This window comes from Arvicanthis niloticus, chromosome 2, assembly GCF_011762505.2.
Source record: "Arvicanthis niloticus isolate mArvNil1 chromosome 2, mArvNil1.pat.X, whole genome shotgun sequence".
Lineage (NCBI taxonomy): Eukaryota > Metazoa > Chordata > Mammalia > Rodentia > Muridae > Arvicanthis > Arvicanthis niloticus.
In genome coordinates this window covers 143,927,720-143,944,433 of record NC_047659.1, presented here as the reverse complement: position 1 = coordinate 143,944,433, position 16,714 = coordinate 143,927,720, and the positions used below count along the sequence as shown (strand labels likewise).

At 42.4% G+C, this 16,714-nt stretch overlaps 1 protein-coding gene across 4 annotated transcripts; it reads left to right on the top strand.

Moving 5' to 3' along the window:
* The first annotated feature begins 497 nt into the window (after positions 1 to 497).
* On the top strand, positions 498 to 16,306 carry LOC117703398 (uncharacterized). 4 transcript variants are annotated; one of them, XR_013109067.1, is made up of 6 exons: positions 642 to 655; positions 3,400 to 3,526; positions 3,610 to 3,793; positions 9,101 to 10,647; positions 13,241 to 13,440; positions 14,397 to 16,305. XR_013109067.1 is itself a non-coding variant. In XM_034494973.3 (4 exons), the coding sequence occupies exons 1-4, from the start codon at positions 653 to 655 to the stop codon at positions 5,902 to 5,904; spliced, it is 1,158 nt and encodes a 385-aa protein (XP_034350864.3). In that variant the 5' UTR covers positions 498 to 652; the 3' UTR covers positions 5,905 to 10,189. The 4 variants fall into 4 exon arrangements, 1 of the variants encoding a protein (XP_034350864.3); XR_013109068.1 differs by lacking the exon at positions 3,610 to 3,793; XR_013109069.1 differs by lacking the exon at positions 642 to 655 and having other exon boundaries at positions 3,452 to 3,526; positions 3,733 to 3,793; positions 14,397 to 16,306.
* The last annotated feature ends 408 nt before the right edge of the window (positions 16,307 to 16,714 follow it).

Below are 16,714 nucleotides of genomic sequence, written 5' to 3'. Positions count from 1 at the left end.
AAAGTACTTGCAGTTTACCTGAACCCAGCCTGAAGGAAAAAAAATGTTTTGTAAAATCGTTCTTAATTTTTAATATTCTGGGCACCTGTCCACTTGTGGGAAAGATTAGTAACTCCATTGTGATCTGACTTATTGACTGCCAGAGCCATCCAGCTGAATCCAGCAGGATGAAGTGGAAGTACCTCCTGAGTGCTGTGATGGGGGTTCAGAAAAGCCCCAAATTTGCAAAGCAATGAACACAGTGTGACTGCCCACATGGGTAGAAGCAGGCAGTTGAGATGCAGGGTTGTGAACTCTTTCTCCCAGGAGCTTGATGGGAGAACAAATGAGCTATTGGAGGAGAGGCACTTGTCCTTCTGAACTTCAAATCTGCAGATCTGGAAAAGGATTGTCCAAAGCTGGAACCACTATGCATGCGATGTCTCTTTAAGAGACTCTAATCCTAAGAGTAGTGATTATGTCACTCAAGTGTCGCTAGCCAATCAGAACCTGAACATGAACCTGCCAGTCAGAAGAGGAGGCGGCACTTCCGGGTAACAAACCTGCGAGTTTCTTCCTGTAACTCAGCCGGCTTGAGTGTTTCTGGGTGAAACCTTCTGAGTGACTCTCCTGGGTGCTGTGAGCGGAGCTCGGCAAGCTCAGAACTGCAGACATGGTAAGTGCAAGCTCATCTCCCACGACCGGGAGGCGGAAGCGGCTTAGGAAAGTACGCATGTGTCGTGGGTCTTCCCGGTGTCTGGATGGTAAACAGCAGCCAGACACTTGCAGCCTCCTGTGAGGTCCTTTGTGGTGTCTCCTTGTACCCGGCTGTGGCCTCTGAATAACTTTGTTATGGGAGCATCTGCACAAAACTGGGCAGCAGTGGCTTGTGTGTAGAAATATACTCGGCATGATGCCAAACCTGAGAGCCCTGGTTTCTCCAGTTTCTTCTCCTAGTTCTGCTCTTAGCAATGAAGTTGTAGGTGTAAGTTCCACTTGGAGTTGGTATTGTGAAGGCTGTAAAAAGAAATCTCAGTGTGTTGGGTATCACTCCAATATTGAGCTGTGATGTACAAGTGTAGAACTGATGATATAAGAAATTACCAACATTTAGGAAATATAAAGTGATACTAAGTGGAATTTATCCAAGGAAGCACTGCCTGTAAACACCTGAAAGTGTTGAGTCCCAAGCTGCCCTACAATTGGGGGCCAAAATGTTGGGAATTGCTCTATCAGTGTTGGAACCCCACTGCCAAAAGTCTTGAGGGCTAAATTATTAAAGCCCACACTGCCCCAAACTGCTCCGGTCCGTGGGTCGGAGGTCTGCAAGAGAAAGAGTGAGGACGGATGCAAAGAATGGAGACCAGACAGAGTGTGATTCAATCCCGTTTATTCTTCAGTCTCTCTTCCTAGTTCAAGTCCCAAGTCTTGAGTTCCTAGTCCCTAGTTCCTAGTCCCTAGTGCCTAGTGCCTCCAAGTTCCAAGTTACTTCTTCCAAGTGCTAAGTGCCTAATGTCTAATTCCAAGTTCTTCCTCCAAGTGACAAGTGCCTCTTACCAAATAATCATAATTTCTTCTGTCTGCCTCTAGCCTTTTATATATCTCATTTCTAAGACATGCCTCTAAGTCACACCCTTAAGTCATGCCCTTAGGTCTTGTCTCTAAATCTGATCTCTAAGTCTCACCCTTAAGTCACACACCTTTAAGTCTCACACACCCAAGGGAAAATCCTGGGTATCTGAAACAAGATGTTATCAGAGTGTGCTCAGCTGTTGTAGGCTATTGTAATCAAAACTGTTGTCAGGGTATATGGCTCAAGATGGATGCAAGGATGATAGCCACCTTCTGTCGGTGGCTACCACATGACAGGTATGTAGTATGCTGCAAATGCAGTCCTGTTAAAAATCAGTATTATAATATACATGTTTGCTTACCAAGATTGTCCAGACATTTGTCTCCAAACCCTAACAAAGGGAACAAATCTGACTTCCAGTCAACCATTAGGGTCATGCTAATATCAAAAACCAGGCCCCTAACAAGCTACTCAATGAGGCATTTTAGGGTCACAGCCAACATTAAGGCCTGGTGTCCTGGAAAAATCCAGTTTTCTTAGGAAAAGCATAGTTTTGCCATAAGGGCAGGACTACACCTGATGGCATCTCTTTGAAAAGGACAACACTGTATGATCTGGGCTGGTCCAATCAAATAAGGCTTGATCCTAATGTATGGAAAATTGCATATCTCCTTCCTAAAGTCTATCCCCTTAACAGCCTGGAGCCTTAAGCTTTAGGAGCTTTACCTAAGGACCTGGGGTATTGAATAGAAAGCAGTGCTCTTTCTCCTAAGCCAGGGTTAGGGTTGGCAGAGGTTGGATGCTTTGCAACCAGGGTGTTTGGGGAGGAGAAGCTTCATATTCTGAGCTTCCAACTCTTTCCAGCATAGGGTGATATGGGTATCAGTCCTATGTCAACTGTGGGCTTGGTCAGTAATGGATTCCCTTGTGCTGAGTTGTTTTATTCCACTTCTGTATTGTGTTAGACTTCAGTGGAGGTAGTTTTCCCTGAAATAACTAGGGGAAATGAAGAGCTGTAGACCCACAGACCACCATCAGATCACCTACCATTATTGACAGAACTCTATACCATGAGGCCTTTCTGTTTGGAAGACGTATATGCAGTAACTAACTGAAAGGTCAGAAATGTAACATTTTAGGGCTCACTTCAGTTATTTTTGTAGGAGTCATGAAATCTGTTTTTATTTTATTTGTGTACAAGCACAGGTAACATTGGTGAAGTTCCCATTTTATGGTGTAGTTCCCTCAGTTGTTTTGAAGAGAACTTGAAAACTGGTCACATGGAAATGGGCACAGGAAGGTTTCCCTGATATTGTGCTTCAGAGAGTTGGGCAACTGTGAGAATTAGTTCTAGGATAACAGATAGTGGGATGGGTCTTTGGACAGACTGCTTACTCTTCTGGAGGAATGGCCTGTGGTTGAGTAGAGAGTTTCTGCACATAGTTCAGAGCTCAGACACAGAGATGGGGTAAGAAGGGAAGGGAAGACGGAAATGGTCTTTTGTATCTACAGGAGGCCTGGACAGGTGAGAAGAAACTGCAGTCCTAAGGGCACCCTGGGGTATTGGGTCTCAGGGAACATAAAGTGAGGAAGGTCTGGCAGAATCCAACATGGGTCCATAACCAACATCTTAATACAGAGGCATCAGGTTCCCAGAGATCATTTATTTGCTTCTACATTTACTTAAGTTTTTGGGTTTTCTTTTTAACTGTGAAAGACTGTTTGCTTATTGCATAAAAAGTCCTATGTGGGTGGCAGGAAAGTCAGCAACTATTCATTTTGAAGTACACATTTACACTGTTGTTGGAATCATGCTTTCTTATGTACATATATACTGGACCTTTTAGGATGTAGTGACCTTTGATGACTTGCATGTGGACTTCACTCCTGAAGAGTGGGCTTTGCTGGATCATTCTCAGAAGAGTCTCTACAAAGATGTGATGTTGGAGACCTATAGGAATCTCACAGCTATAGGTAATACAGTGATTTTTTTTTTCACTTTTAAAATGTAGGTACATCTGTTTCTTTGTTATTGTCATTTGTTTTTGTAATTTCAGTTGAGAATGAAGAAGAATGAGGTGAATGAATCAGAGATGGTTCTAAAGTTCCTTCAACTCAATAACTTAAATGTTGCCTGTTTTCCAATAATGTAACCTACTTTCTCCGGTACCATATTTTAGGCTACGTTTGGGAAGACTATTCTATTGGTGAACATTTTCAAAGTTCTAGAAGACATGGAAGGTAATTTTCATGTGCAAGGTGATAAGATAATGCCTATGATTAAAGTTTAATATGTGATACAAGTTGTAAACAAAAGCAATAGGATAAAATATGCACTGCTTTAAGTTATACATGATTATTAAACTTCACAAAACCATGAATGTCGATGGCAGACATCCAGTTTATATATGCAAGGTGTTCCTTTAATTTCAAAAATACAGAAAGAAGGGCTTAACAGATATGTCACTATTTGAGTCAAGCTCAGTAGAGCCATGCTCTAGAACTGCCAGTCTGTTCAGTCTCATACCACTTAGCTATTGCAAAAGGGAAACACATTTATTAGGTGATAAGTATATGTCTAAAGCCTTATAATAAGCAAATAATCCATAGTAAATCTGTTGTTAGTCATATACTTGTAATAACATTGCTAAATGAGATGGACAGTTTATGAGTTTAAGGGTGGTTTTGTGGAGAAAATTTAATCCCTGTACCACGTCAATATGAGGGGAAAAGTCAAGCTCTGTGAATGTAATGTAGAACTCTTTCATTTGTTGTTCTTTATTTAAATATGGATGTCATAAGTCTTGATGGATACAAGCATCTGAGCATAGAGTATTGAAAGAAGCAACAGACCTTTCTCTGTTACAGAACAATCAGAAGATAGATAGCACTGCCCACATTGAGTAGACATTTCTAAATGTGCTAAAAGTTTATAAATAATTAGTTTCCCAATATTATTGAGGATATTTACCAACTCAAACTGCTGAAAACCTTTATGAGAATTAGGGAAGTAGACATTTTTTTCGGTTAGCAGTGGTTTATATTACCAGTGTAGTATTATTCACGTGATAGCAAAATTTGTGAATGCAATCAGTGTGCAAAAGCTGTGAATTGTCCTGTTTGTTCAAATATGTGAATAATTCTTGTTGAAAAATGGATGCTATAAATGTGAGCCATGTAATCAATACTCTTCCCATTTGATGCATTTTTAAGATGCAAACCAACCATGAAGGAGAATACCTTTGAATGTTAACAAAGTGATATTATGTTAAAATCAGATTACCCTTCAGAATGTAACCAAATTGTAAATGATTTCATACAGATAAAAACACTCCTCAGTATAATTAATATGAGAAAGCTTTTACATTTGCCAATTTCTTTGCAGGCATGAAATAAGTGGTACTGGAGAGCAACCCTCTGAGATTACTCATTGTGGTAAAGCTTATGCATATCAGAGTCATACTCAAAGGCATGAAAGAACTCGTAATAGAGAGAGACCCTATGAATGTAACCAATGTGTCAAAGCCTTTGTACGAAGCAGTGATCTCAAAAATCATGAAAGAACACATACAGGAGAGAAACCTTTTGAGTGTAACGAATGTGGTAAAGCTTTTGTACGAAGCAGTTATCTCCGAAGCCATAAACAAACACATTCAGGACAGAAACCCTATGAATGTAACCAATGTGGTAAAGCCTTTACAACAAGCAGTGCTCTCATATATCATAAAAGAACACATACTGGAGAGAAACCCTATGAATGTGACCAATGTGGTAAAGCCTTTGCAGGAAGTAATGCTCTCAAATACCATAAAAGAACACATACAGGAGAGAAACCCTATGAATGTGACCAATGTGGTAAAGCCTTTGCAGGAAGCAGTGTTCTCCAATATCATAAAAGAACACATACAGGGGAGAAACCCTATGAATGTAACCAATGTGGTAAAGCCTTTGCAATAAGGAATGAACTCCAAATACATAAAAGAACACATACTGGAGAGAAACCCTATGAATGTAACCAGTGTGGTAAAGCCTTTGTACAAAGAGGTCATCTCAGAAATCATAAACAAACACATACAGGACAGAAACCCTATGAATGTAACCAATGTGGTAAAACCTTTGCAGTAAGCAGTGCTCTCAAATGTCATAAAAGAACACATACAGGGGAGAAACCCTATGAATGTACCGAATGTGGTAAAGCCTTTGCAGGAGGCACTGCTCTCAAATATCATAAAAGAACACATACTGGAGAGAAACCCTATGAATGTAACCAATGTAGTAAAGCCTTTGCAGGAAGCAGTGACCTTAAAATACATAAGAGAACACATACAGGGGAAAAAAACATATTAATGTAACCAATCAGGTCAAACTTTTTCACAAATCAGTAGCCTTAATATACATAGAAGAACACGTATTTTAGAGAAACCCTTTGAGTGAATCCAGTGTGGTAAAGATTTTTCACAAAGCAGTGGTCATCACAATCATAAAAGGACACAGACATGAAAGCAGTTTTTGAATGTGAGCAGTGTGGTTTTAAACCTTTTCACAAAGCAGTGTCCCCCAAATATATAAAGGACCATGTACTGAAGAAAACACTGAATATCATCAATGTTCTGAAGCTCTTCTATGTCCCAATCATCTTCAAATACATAAAAGAACATGTACTGGAGAAAACTCCTCTGAATGGAACTAATGTTGTAAAGCCTTTGCATAAAAGAGTCATCTCCTAGTACATCAAATGATACATGCTGAAGAGAAACCTTATGAACACAAGCAATGTGGTAAACCTGTTGCAAGTCACAGTACTCTCCAAGTAAATAAAAGAAGACACACTCAAGAGAAATCCTGTGAATGTCATCAACAAAAAAAAAGCCTTTGTACATTGCAATCCTCTTCAAATATGTAAAAGAAGACATACCTGTGAGAATCTCTATGAATGTAAACAATGTGGTAAAACCTTCATATGTCAGTCATATTCAGAGGCACAAAAGAAACCATAATGTAGAAAAAAATCCTTGAGTGTTTTCAATATGATGAAGCCTTTGCACACTTCTATAGTCTTCATCACCACGAAACAATCCATACTGTGTAGAAATTTATGAATACATTTAATATTGTGAAGCCTTTTCAAAATTCCCAAGTTTTCATAAGCATGAAAGAGAAATCCCATGAATGCATTCAGTGTGGGGAAGCCTTTGTACATTTTTACTGTCTTCATCATCATGAAAGTACTCATAATGGAGAGAAAGTCTATGAGTGTAAACAATGTGGTAGAGCCTTTCTGGTGTGGGGTCCTCTCAGATCCAACACCACTCAGTCTCAGGTAATGCAAGTGACAGGAGTTTATGGTAACAAAGCTGCTGCTGGTTCATGACATACTTGGAACATAATGTGTGACTTGTAACACACACATTTCCCCAGGTGAGCCAGAATGTTTCAGAGCTGGCATGTTGCAGTCCAAAAGGTTAACCCACAATTATTAATGTCTGAAAGAACTACAAGAACCAAACCAGAGAAGAGCCTGAGGAAAAGGAGGTCCAGTGACATGCCCAAATTGAGGTCCATGTCAGTGGGAAGCCCCAAAGTCTGACACTATTACTGATGCTATAGTGTGCTTACAAATAGAGGGCTGTCATGACTGACTTCCAAGAAGCTCAATAAGCAGGTGAAAGAGTCAGATGCAGATATTTACACCCAATCAGTGGACAGAAACTGGTGACTCATGAGGTTGAATTAGGGAAAAGCTGGAAGAAGTTTAGGAGGAGGGCGACTATATAGGAAGTCAAGCGGTCTGAACTAACCTGTACCCCTGTGATCTCTCACACACTGAGCCACCAACCAAGTAGCATAAACCACCTGATACAGAGCAGAGGACTACTGGGTCTGGACTCAGTCAGAGTAGATACACATGACCCTCCAGAAACTTGGGGCCCCAGGGAGTGGGGAGGACTAGTGGGGTGGGGGTTGTGCATAGGAACATCTTGAAGACTGGGGGAGGAGGAGTAAGATGAGGAAGAGTTGGAGGGTGGATAAGCAGGGGTATAAAATATGAATTGTAAAAAAAAAAGATTGAACAATAAATGAATAAGAAAAAAGAAAATTATAAAAATAAGGAGAGAACACCAGAAACTTCTGTGTCAAGTTACAAGTAGATTTTTTCAACAATCAGGGTTTAGGGATAGGGGCTTACGTAGTTGACAGTTATCAACTGTTATAGAATGTGGGTTTTACAGTTCAAACAATCATATGGATTTGTTCTTTGGTGGTAAAGAACAGGTGTTATGTTTTGAGAGCCTGGAAATAGGCTTATATCGTAAGCAGAAGGAAATTTAATTGAAGTTAAATACATATGAAAAGATGTTTGTTCAAGTTACGTAAAGGGAAAGGATATATATCCATAGAAATATTAATCTCCATGGAAGGCAGAATTTATGTATGTATAAAGACTCCTGGAGCTCCCTTCAATGTTCTGCTGTGGGTCTCGGCTTCCATTTTGGACAGTTGCTGGTGAAGCCTCTAAGAGGACAAATATGATAGGCCCCTGTATGTCAGCATGATTAAGTATCAAAAATAGCATCAGGGATTGGTTCTTTTCCGTGGGATGAGTCTGAAGTTGGACTAGTGATTGGTAGTCCATTCCCTCAGACCCTATTCCTACACTATCTGTAGGCAAGAAGGTTTTGTATCTGAGTTAGTATCATCATTCCTTCACTGAGAGTTCTGCCTGGCTACAGGTGGTGGTCACTTCAGCTCATATCACCCACTGCGAGGAGTGAATCTCAGCTACAGTCATCCTCATAGAATCCCTGGAGCCTCCCCCATTCCAGGTCTCTGTACATCCTAGAAATGCCTGTTTCCAGCCTGCTGCTAATTCTCATTCACTCTCTACAACTTCTCTCCACATGAAAGATCTTCCAACATTCTCTTCACCTTCTCTCTCACAGTGTTACCTATGTCCATCAACCTTTCAAGAGTGTTTATTTTCCCTTCTGAATGGGATTCAAACATCATCCCTTTTGACCCCCTTGTAATTCAGTTTCATTAGGTTTGTGGATTGCTCTATAGATGTTCTGTACTTTGTGGAAATAATCCACTTATAATTGAAGATATAATCTGCATATTCTTATGAGTCTGTGTTACCTCACTTAGGATGATAAAATGTTCCATACATTGTTGTTCTTGTTTTTAATAACTGAATAGTATTCCATTGTACAAATGAACCATTTTTTAAAATTTAATTTTATTGTTTTATTTATTCATTTTACAAACTACTCACTGCTCACCTCCCAGTCATCCCTCCCACAATACTTCACCACAGCACTGGAGGCATTAAGTAGGTACCAGTAGGGGTTGTTCTGGTCCTACTTGTATTCTAATGCTATTTACTGCCTCTCAAGATCTTGTTGCCCCCATAGCAGATCCTCATGTACTCCAAGTGATGGTATGTAAACCTTTCTCCCCAATTAAAACTATTGGTTAAATAAGACAACAGCCAATGACTGAGTGCAATAGAGAGAAGTAGGGTTTGAATTACTGGTCTGTGCTTTTTAGGTAGACTCTACAAGGAGAAGAAAAGAGAAAAGGAAGAAGAGGAGGAGGAGGAGAGCATTAGAGACCAGAAGGCCTCCATGATTTCTGATGGACCAACAGCACATACCAGAGTGATATATCTCCCAGGATGCCAAACTCTTGTGGCAAATAACTCAGAGAATTACAAATCACAAGTTTTTGTGAAGCACAGTTGAGACAGGGGCCAGATGAGCATTTAGAGATTTTGATTAGGACTAATTCCCTAGCAATTACACAGAGGCTAATAAACAAATCTCACTCTCTTAAAGGTAAATGGTGATAAGTTTAATAACTATTTCATAGGTACCAGGTTCAAATCTCATCTATGACTTTTATGGTTAGTCCTTACATCTAAATCACAAATTTCCCTGAAGACTGAACACATAAATCAAATGCCTGACAGACATATGAGTGCAGGTCAGGCAGTGTGCTCTGAGACCTATTTTAGATTCACTACATGTGTGCTGGCTTAAGAAGGCACCATCAGGATTGTGGGGCATCTCCCTGCTATACAGGCCTGAACACTAGCTCTGATACAATGTCTGCTCAATGGTCTAGCTCTTGATTGATAGCATCCCTCAGTCTCAGCTTCTGTCAGGCAATCTTCATTTCTCCAGCCAGGAGACAGCAGATTCCTATTCTGCTAACTCTGACATGGCTCACAGCAGTGCTGGTGAGCAGGCACACCCTCCAATCTGAATCTAACTCAGAAGGAGGTTATGGGATATGCAGGGTTCTCTCTGGGGTTTTATAAGCAAGAACTGATTGCTGACAGAGAGGAACATTCTCTGGTGGAGCTGCCAGCAATCTGTGTAGAGAACTCCAGGGATTCAGCTTCCCCAAGTCATCACCCATGTTGGGTGGCATGGGTGGCTTTGTTAGTGATGTAGCTAGCTCACTATGTTAACCATGTTCTTGCCACCTCAATAAACATTCTCCCCTTCGCTGGGCTTGAAATCACTTAGGAGGTACAGCTCTGGGTGTGTTTGGGAGTTTTGAGAGAACCTGAAGTAAAAAGGAAGAGCCACCTGCATGTGATGGCTGAAACTGGAGGCCCAGCTTAGGCAGAAGGTGAGAGGAACACATTTCATCTCCCCCCTGGTTTGGACCACAGATCCAATGTGACAGCCACCTTCCACTCCTACCCTTCTCCCACTCTTCCCCACCTGCCTCCCACTCTTCCCAACCTGCTTCTCACTCCTCCTGACCTGCCTCCTACTTTTTTTCTACCTACCTCCCACTCCTCCCCATCCTGCCTTCCACTCCTCCCCATCCTGTCTCTGACTTCCCACCCTGCCTTTCCCAACATGATGGACTTCCAACAAACTATGAGCCAAGATAAACCCTTCCTTTCCATACTTCTAAAATACTTTTGGGTATTTATTTACAGCAAAAAGAAAAGCCACTGATGCACCATCTCCTTTTCTCTTACCATGCCCTATCCTGGAGAAAATGAAGTCTTTTTACATCTCTCCAAGAAACACAGCAACAAACACCCCACTCATCACTTGCTGTAACCATCCTTCTGGGTGAGTGCCTGACCTAAAGACAATTTCTTGGGTAGCTGACATATAAGAAGCTCCCTGAACATTCTGTGAGCTCTCACTGCCATGGAGCCAGGTACCCAACTCAGTGTTGGGATGTCAGCACAGGTGCTAAATAGGAAGACTTCTTTTGTCTGCCCAAGTACAAAAGTAGCTGCAAGGGTAACAAGGACCAACATGACAGTGTTCATACAAAGAAGAACAAGGCAGGGACTTCTCCATAAGGTGCTAGCTTGCCAATTCCCCTGGGAAACTGTGGGTCAGGAAAGTGCTTGTTGCCCTCTTGTGGCCACCTCCAGTATTGCTCAAATAGAAACAAGAAGTGAAGTAAAGTTATTTCAAAGATGTCTTTGATTCTATAAATGACCAAACCAGCTCAGTCAGTCAATGGGTTCTCAAGGAAAGGAGCAAGGTTGGAAAAGAAAAGGACAATCAGACAGCACTATCACATGTTCTGAAGCTGAAGGCAGGGTGTCCCCCCCCCATACCCCAGTGTGCTTTTATAGCCTTCTAGTTACATACAAAGAATATGGTCAGTAGTCAAGGAAGAAACAAGACAATAATCAAAGTAACCAAACAAGGCAATAAACAAAGTCCTGTGGTCACTAGGTTTATGTGTTTACCGGGATGACCAAGATACAAGGAATGAATACAGTATATTCTTTAGATGTATTTGCCTTCAGCTTACTTGATTGTCCTAGCCCAATGTCAAATTCCTGCCAAATTCCTAGAAGTAGCCCCAAAAGCTCTCCACATAGAAATTTTATTACAGTGCAACATATTAGTAAATAATCTACCCACGATTTTATTTTTATAAACTACCACTCTGTTCTCTGTTATTGCAGGAGCATCACATTACCTGATTTTAAATTATGCTACAGAGTTGTTAGTAAAAGTAATGAGCATGGTACCAACACATAACCAGACACAGTCTGATGCTCTTGAATAGAAGATCCAGATATAACTGCACATAGTCACAGGATCTCAACAAAGAAGACACACTTCCACAAATGTACCCCCACTCACATGCTCACATACACACACAATTCACCTGCCCCACTCACATGTGACACATATGCACACATGCACTCAAATACACATGCTCACCTACAAATGTAGACTATAAACATGACCCCTACATGTACATATGCACACCACCACAAATACATGCACACATGAACCCACACAGCCTATGCTGGACCAAGTCTACCAGATTTCTAACACGCCAGCAATGAACAACCCAAAATAGACACACTGCCATGAGAGCATAACAACCACGGTGGCCATTTCTGACCTTTTCTCTCTAGTTTTCATTGTTAACACAAAAAAAGACTAACAAAAAACCCGTCTCAATCGCCAGTGCCAGCCAAGAGGGATTCCACGTCCTCCCCGGCACCTAGATGAACCCCCAAACGTCTCTGGGGGTGCAGCAGCTAGTGACTCTCCCGCACATCTGCTAATCACTCATTTGTCTCCTCTCGAAACAAAAATGGTTTACTGCCCCTCACGAGACAGAAACAGCTGCCAGTCCAAACCGAAGTGCACTTTTCAGAAACCAAATAATTCAGACAGACGGTCACAAACAACTTAGAAACCAAATAACTTAAACAAACCTAGACAAAACAGCACACGATTTAGGCAACCCTAGCACACGAGAAATCAGACGATTTAGACAAAAGGTCACACAACAACCAGACAGAAAAAAACCGCGGTGTCCCTTTACCTCCCAGTGTGGTTCTTGGATTAAGGTGGTCGCATATCCAGGACGAGCCCCCAAATGAAGACCCCCATACTCGGGAGACCCTTCCTCAAGCCTCCGGAATCGCGACCACCCAAAAATCACAAGAAACCATACCTAGATGCAATCAGCAGAGGTTTATTAGGGGAGGAGCCGGCGGTCAAAAACGACAAGCTCTTTAGCTCCAAGAGCAGGGTTTTTGGCCCGTGTGGTGGGATAAAGGGTCTTTTCTAGCATGGGGTGGGGGGAGGAAGGCATTTTCGCGCGCTTACACATGATTGGTTGTTTTACAAATTTTGGACATAGCACTGGGAAGACCAAGGGAAGAGTAACCAAGAACAGTGGAACATTTCAGAGAATCTAGCCCAAATGATCTAGAGTCATGTGAGATCACTCTGCACACTCATTCTTCTCAAAAATGTGGTTTTCACCATGCTATTGTGTCCTATTCTGCCATTTCAGATTACTATCTTTACTTTTTCCGGCTATAGGGCTATGGCCCCACCTAGGTGGTAGCATCTTTATCTGTAGTCAGGAATGCCTTCCTGCCTTGGGCGAGGCTTGGGGAATGTAATTCAGCAAGTGTCCTTCACCTGGAATGTGAAGGCCTGAAATCTTATTTTCAGTTCCGAGTTCTGTAAGGCAGAAAAATCTACACATATTTCATAAAATGGCCTTTATAATTTTTCACTCTACACAAACACACACATGAACATATGCATCTCCCCACACATACTCATACACAGACATACTCACACATATGAACATAAACAAACATGCTTACCTGATTGTCAATGTTCAGGAAAATGAAGCGAGATCTTTACTTCTCGTCCTGCACAGAACTTAATTTCAATCTTCTCAAGGACCTTAACACATGCCCTGACACCCCAAGACTGCAGCTGAAGCAGCAAAGAATCTGTGTCAAGTTAGAGGTAAAAGAGAGAAATTTCCGAACAGAACCCTGGTTTTGCAGAAGATGAGAGCAGTCACTGACAAAGAGGATCCCTTGAAGCTAAAACTTCTGCACAGTGAACTGTCAGGTGAGTGAAGAGGAGAGGCCCACAAAACAGTAGAAACATCTCTGCCAGCTGCTCATCTGAAGGAGGGTCAGTATCTAGAATATTCAAAGAACTAAAAAGGAAATCTAACAATTAAGAAAATTTTAAAAATAAATCTAAAATGTGTGGGGGAAAGCTGAGGGTTCATCGCACCCCTGCGCGGGCATGGATCTCTGTTGCGCTGTGGGTCCGCGAGTCTCTCACTGCTCAGAGTGGCAGAAGTGCTGGAAGCTTGGAAAGTTCATGGTGGGTTTGTTCTGTGCGACACTGGCCGGGCTGGGGTGCCCCTGGGCGGGGAGTGAACTCAGCCTGATTCCCCTGGCAGCACAGAGTTCTCCAGTGGACCTGGAGGCCGGTATCTCTATCGGGGCTCCCAGACACCACTGGGGGGTCCAGACAAATGGCCTCGCCCAACGGGAAGTGCTCGCTGGCTATACTCGCCTGGCTTGGAGGGGTGTAGCTTGTTTGATGATGTGGGGACCCCCAGCAGAAACACAGAGATGCTTCTCACAGGAGATTAGACATGGCAGCTAGATAGTTGAGACCTCCACGCTTTCCCATGGTGGGCCCCCAAAGAAACAAGGGATTCCGTAGGTTTCCCATAAACCATTTTATTGTTCATGGTGGATGTCGATGGTCTGGATGCACCCCCCCCACTTTAGTCAGGGGGGGGCTGGCTTAAATAGGGAGGGAAAGGGGGAGGAGGGTCACTTAATTAGCTATGTCCTCTGGCCTTTAGGTATCTCATTAATATGGAAATCTCTCTAGGGCTGAGGCCTGTAGTCACACCCTCTACCTGTGGATGGTGACTCAAACCTCTCTGGCAGAGGCTGCTTTGTCTTACAGGACTGAACCGTGTAGGTTAAATGGAGATCTATGCTTTGTGTTAAGAGCCTGGATTCTGGGAACATGGCAGAATGGATGTCCATGCCTTTCAGGGTCTCCAGGCTACTTCCAGCCAGCGCTTCTACCAAAACCCAAGACCCCTTTCACGGCCCCACAAAAATGGACTTTGGAGGATGAAAAGATAGCTCAATAATTGCTTCTGCAGAGGACCTGAATTCACTTCTCAGTGCTCACACAGTGGCTCATAACTGTCTGAAACCCGAGTTTCAAAGGATCCAATGTTCTCTACTGAACTATGGGGGAACCAGGTGCTCATGTGGTACAAAACACTCACACACATAGAATAATAAAAAAAAAAATTAAATTAGAAAAAGAAAGGCTTAACCAGGGGCAGGCAGGAGAGAGTGGGGTAAGTCAAAGGGTGGGTAAAAGGGTTAAGCCAAAAATGGCTGTGTAGAAAATCCAGGCAAAAGCCTACTATCTCATAATCCACTCTCAAATGAGGGGCTATTGGCAGCTCAGAAATGGGAGTCTTTTTTTTGAGGATGAGGTCACTGGGAGATGTTCCATTCTACAGTAAGTGGCCTTAAATGAAGGTACATGCAGATGTAGACATTGCTAAATGTACCTAGAGAAGAAGAGAAGGAGGAGGAGAGGATGTAGCTAGGAGATCGCTGTGTAGGAAAGATCTGGGGGTTGTAGTTGGAAAAATAAGGTTGTATATAATCACGTTACATTGTATGTACATATAGAATTCTGAAAAAAAATCTGGGTGCTGGAGAAATGACTTAGCAGTTAACAGTACTGACTAATCTTCCAGAAATCCCAGGTTTGAATTCCCAGCACTTACATGCAGCTCACAACTGTCTGTAACTTCTGTTCCAGTGAATCTGACTCTCTCACACATGCAGGCAAAATACCAATGTATATAAGATAAAAATGAATGTATTATAAAAGTAAAATGTAGAAAACAGAGTTTGATCAATATTTCTTCTTCACAATTACATTTTCATTTCAAAAAATTATCCTTAACCATCAATTTGTATGAAAACAAACCCAAAGCTTTCATAAAACATCATTAATTAGAAGGTATCTGGAATAGACTGGGCATTTCTGTAGCTGATTCTCAGCCTGGTACCACCTGCACTCTTTCAAAGTGAATCCATCTGAATGTTCAAAACCCATGCCTGTGTGCCTGGGTTAGGTATGGATTGCAATGCTGTGTCTTAATGTGGCTCCCAAAAGCTGTGGTTCCAGACAATGAGGGTACCTGTCTCCAGCTGCCTTAGATTGGTAATAAAAAAATTGCTGAACAGCAATTGAAGACCCAGAAATAAACACATATGTTGTGGATAGCCCCAGCCTCTTGTTTTGATGGTAGTTCCACTCCTGGGAGGGGCTGCGGAGGAGGAGTGAATTTTGTGAACCTTCTGTCTAATTGAATTTGTAAAATAAAGACTAGATCCAGTGATTGGGCTGTAGAAGGGGAGGTGAAGAAAAAGGCTTAGGGGAGGAGCTGGAAGAAGTGGAGTCAGAAGAGGAAGTTGACAGGAGAGAGGCTATGGAGGCGACGAAGAAGCCTGAGGAGCTGGAGGTGGAAGGACAATGGAGGAGAAGAACGTGGCCTAGAAAAACTGCAAGTTGTAAGGGATCTTGTGCCCTTCCCCCATGCTGCCAACCTGTCCAGGTTGAGCAGGCCAGAACATGTTGTTTACCACTAGAGATAACAAAGGACCTGGGAAGCTGGAGATCTGTAGTCTGCCACAGGAGTTGAGCTGAATGGATTGCCTGCTGAGCTTGCTTGATACACCTCCGGCCTGGCCGTGATTAAGGATGCACACCCCTCACCCACACTGATGAGCTGTCCTTGACACCTTCCAGACTGCTATCTCCTTGCCCAGCCTCTGGGCTGAACGGAGAAGAGACTGGGGGGTGGGGCTTCCCCTTTATATGTGAAAGCAAATTATTAAACTTCAAGCCTTGATCAGAGCGCTTGTCTTGGCTTCATCTCTTCCCACCGTTCCCCTATTCTCAGCTTCTCTTTCAGGTGAACCCATTCAGCTGTTGCTGCAGGCGGCAACAGGATCTCATAGCTGGGGAGCAGAGTAGTGCAATGGTAAATCTGCCCAATCTAGGCTTGAAGTTTATAATCATAAATATTGAGTTGTGTTTTCCTTTACCGAACTTATTTGGGTTGGAGATTTACCACAACAAATTGGCACCCAACTTATTACTTAGGACTCAACTAACCTGAGATAAAAGTTCATTGACTCCCAACTTCTGAATTCAGCTCGGGCAGCCTTGTAGGCTGCACCAGCATGTATTGAAAGCTGAGTGGGTCTGAGGGCCTATAAAGAATGGCAGAGAGGCTTCCTCTCCCAACCCACAGACAGAGAGCTACGGCCAGGGT

Excerpts from the sequence above, each read along its gene's own strand:
- LOC117703398 (XM_034494973.3), top strand. Across the intron at positions 3,527-3,732 it reads TAGGAATCTCACAGCTATAG|GCTACGTTTGGGAAGACTAT; the intron begins GTAATACAGTGA and ends ACCATATTTTAG. Across the intron at positions 3,794-4,937 it reads AGTTCTAGAAGACATGGAAG|GCATGAAATAAGTGGTACTG; the intron begins GTAATTTTCATG and ends ATTTCTTTGCAG.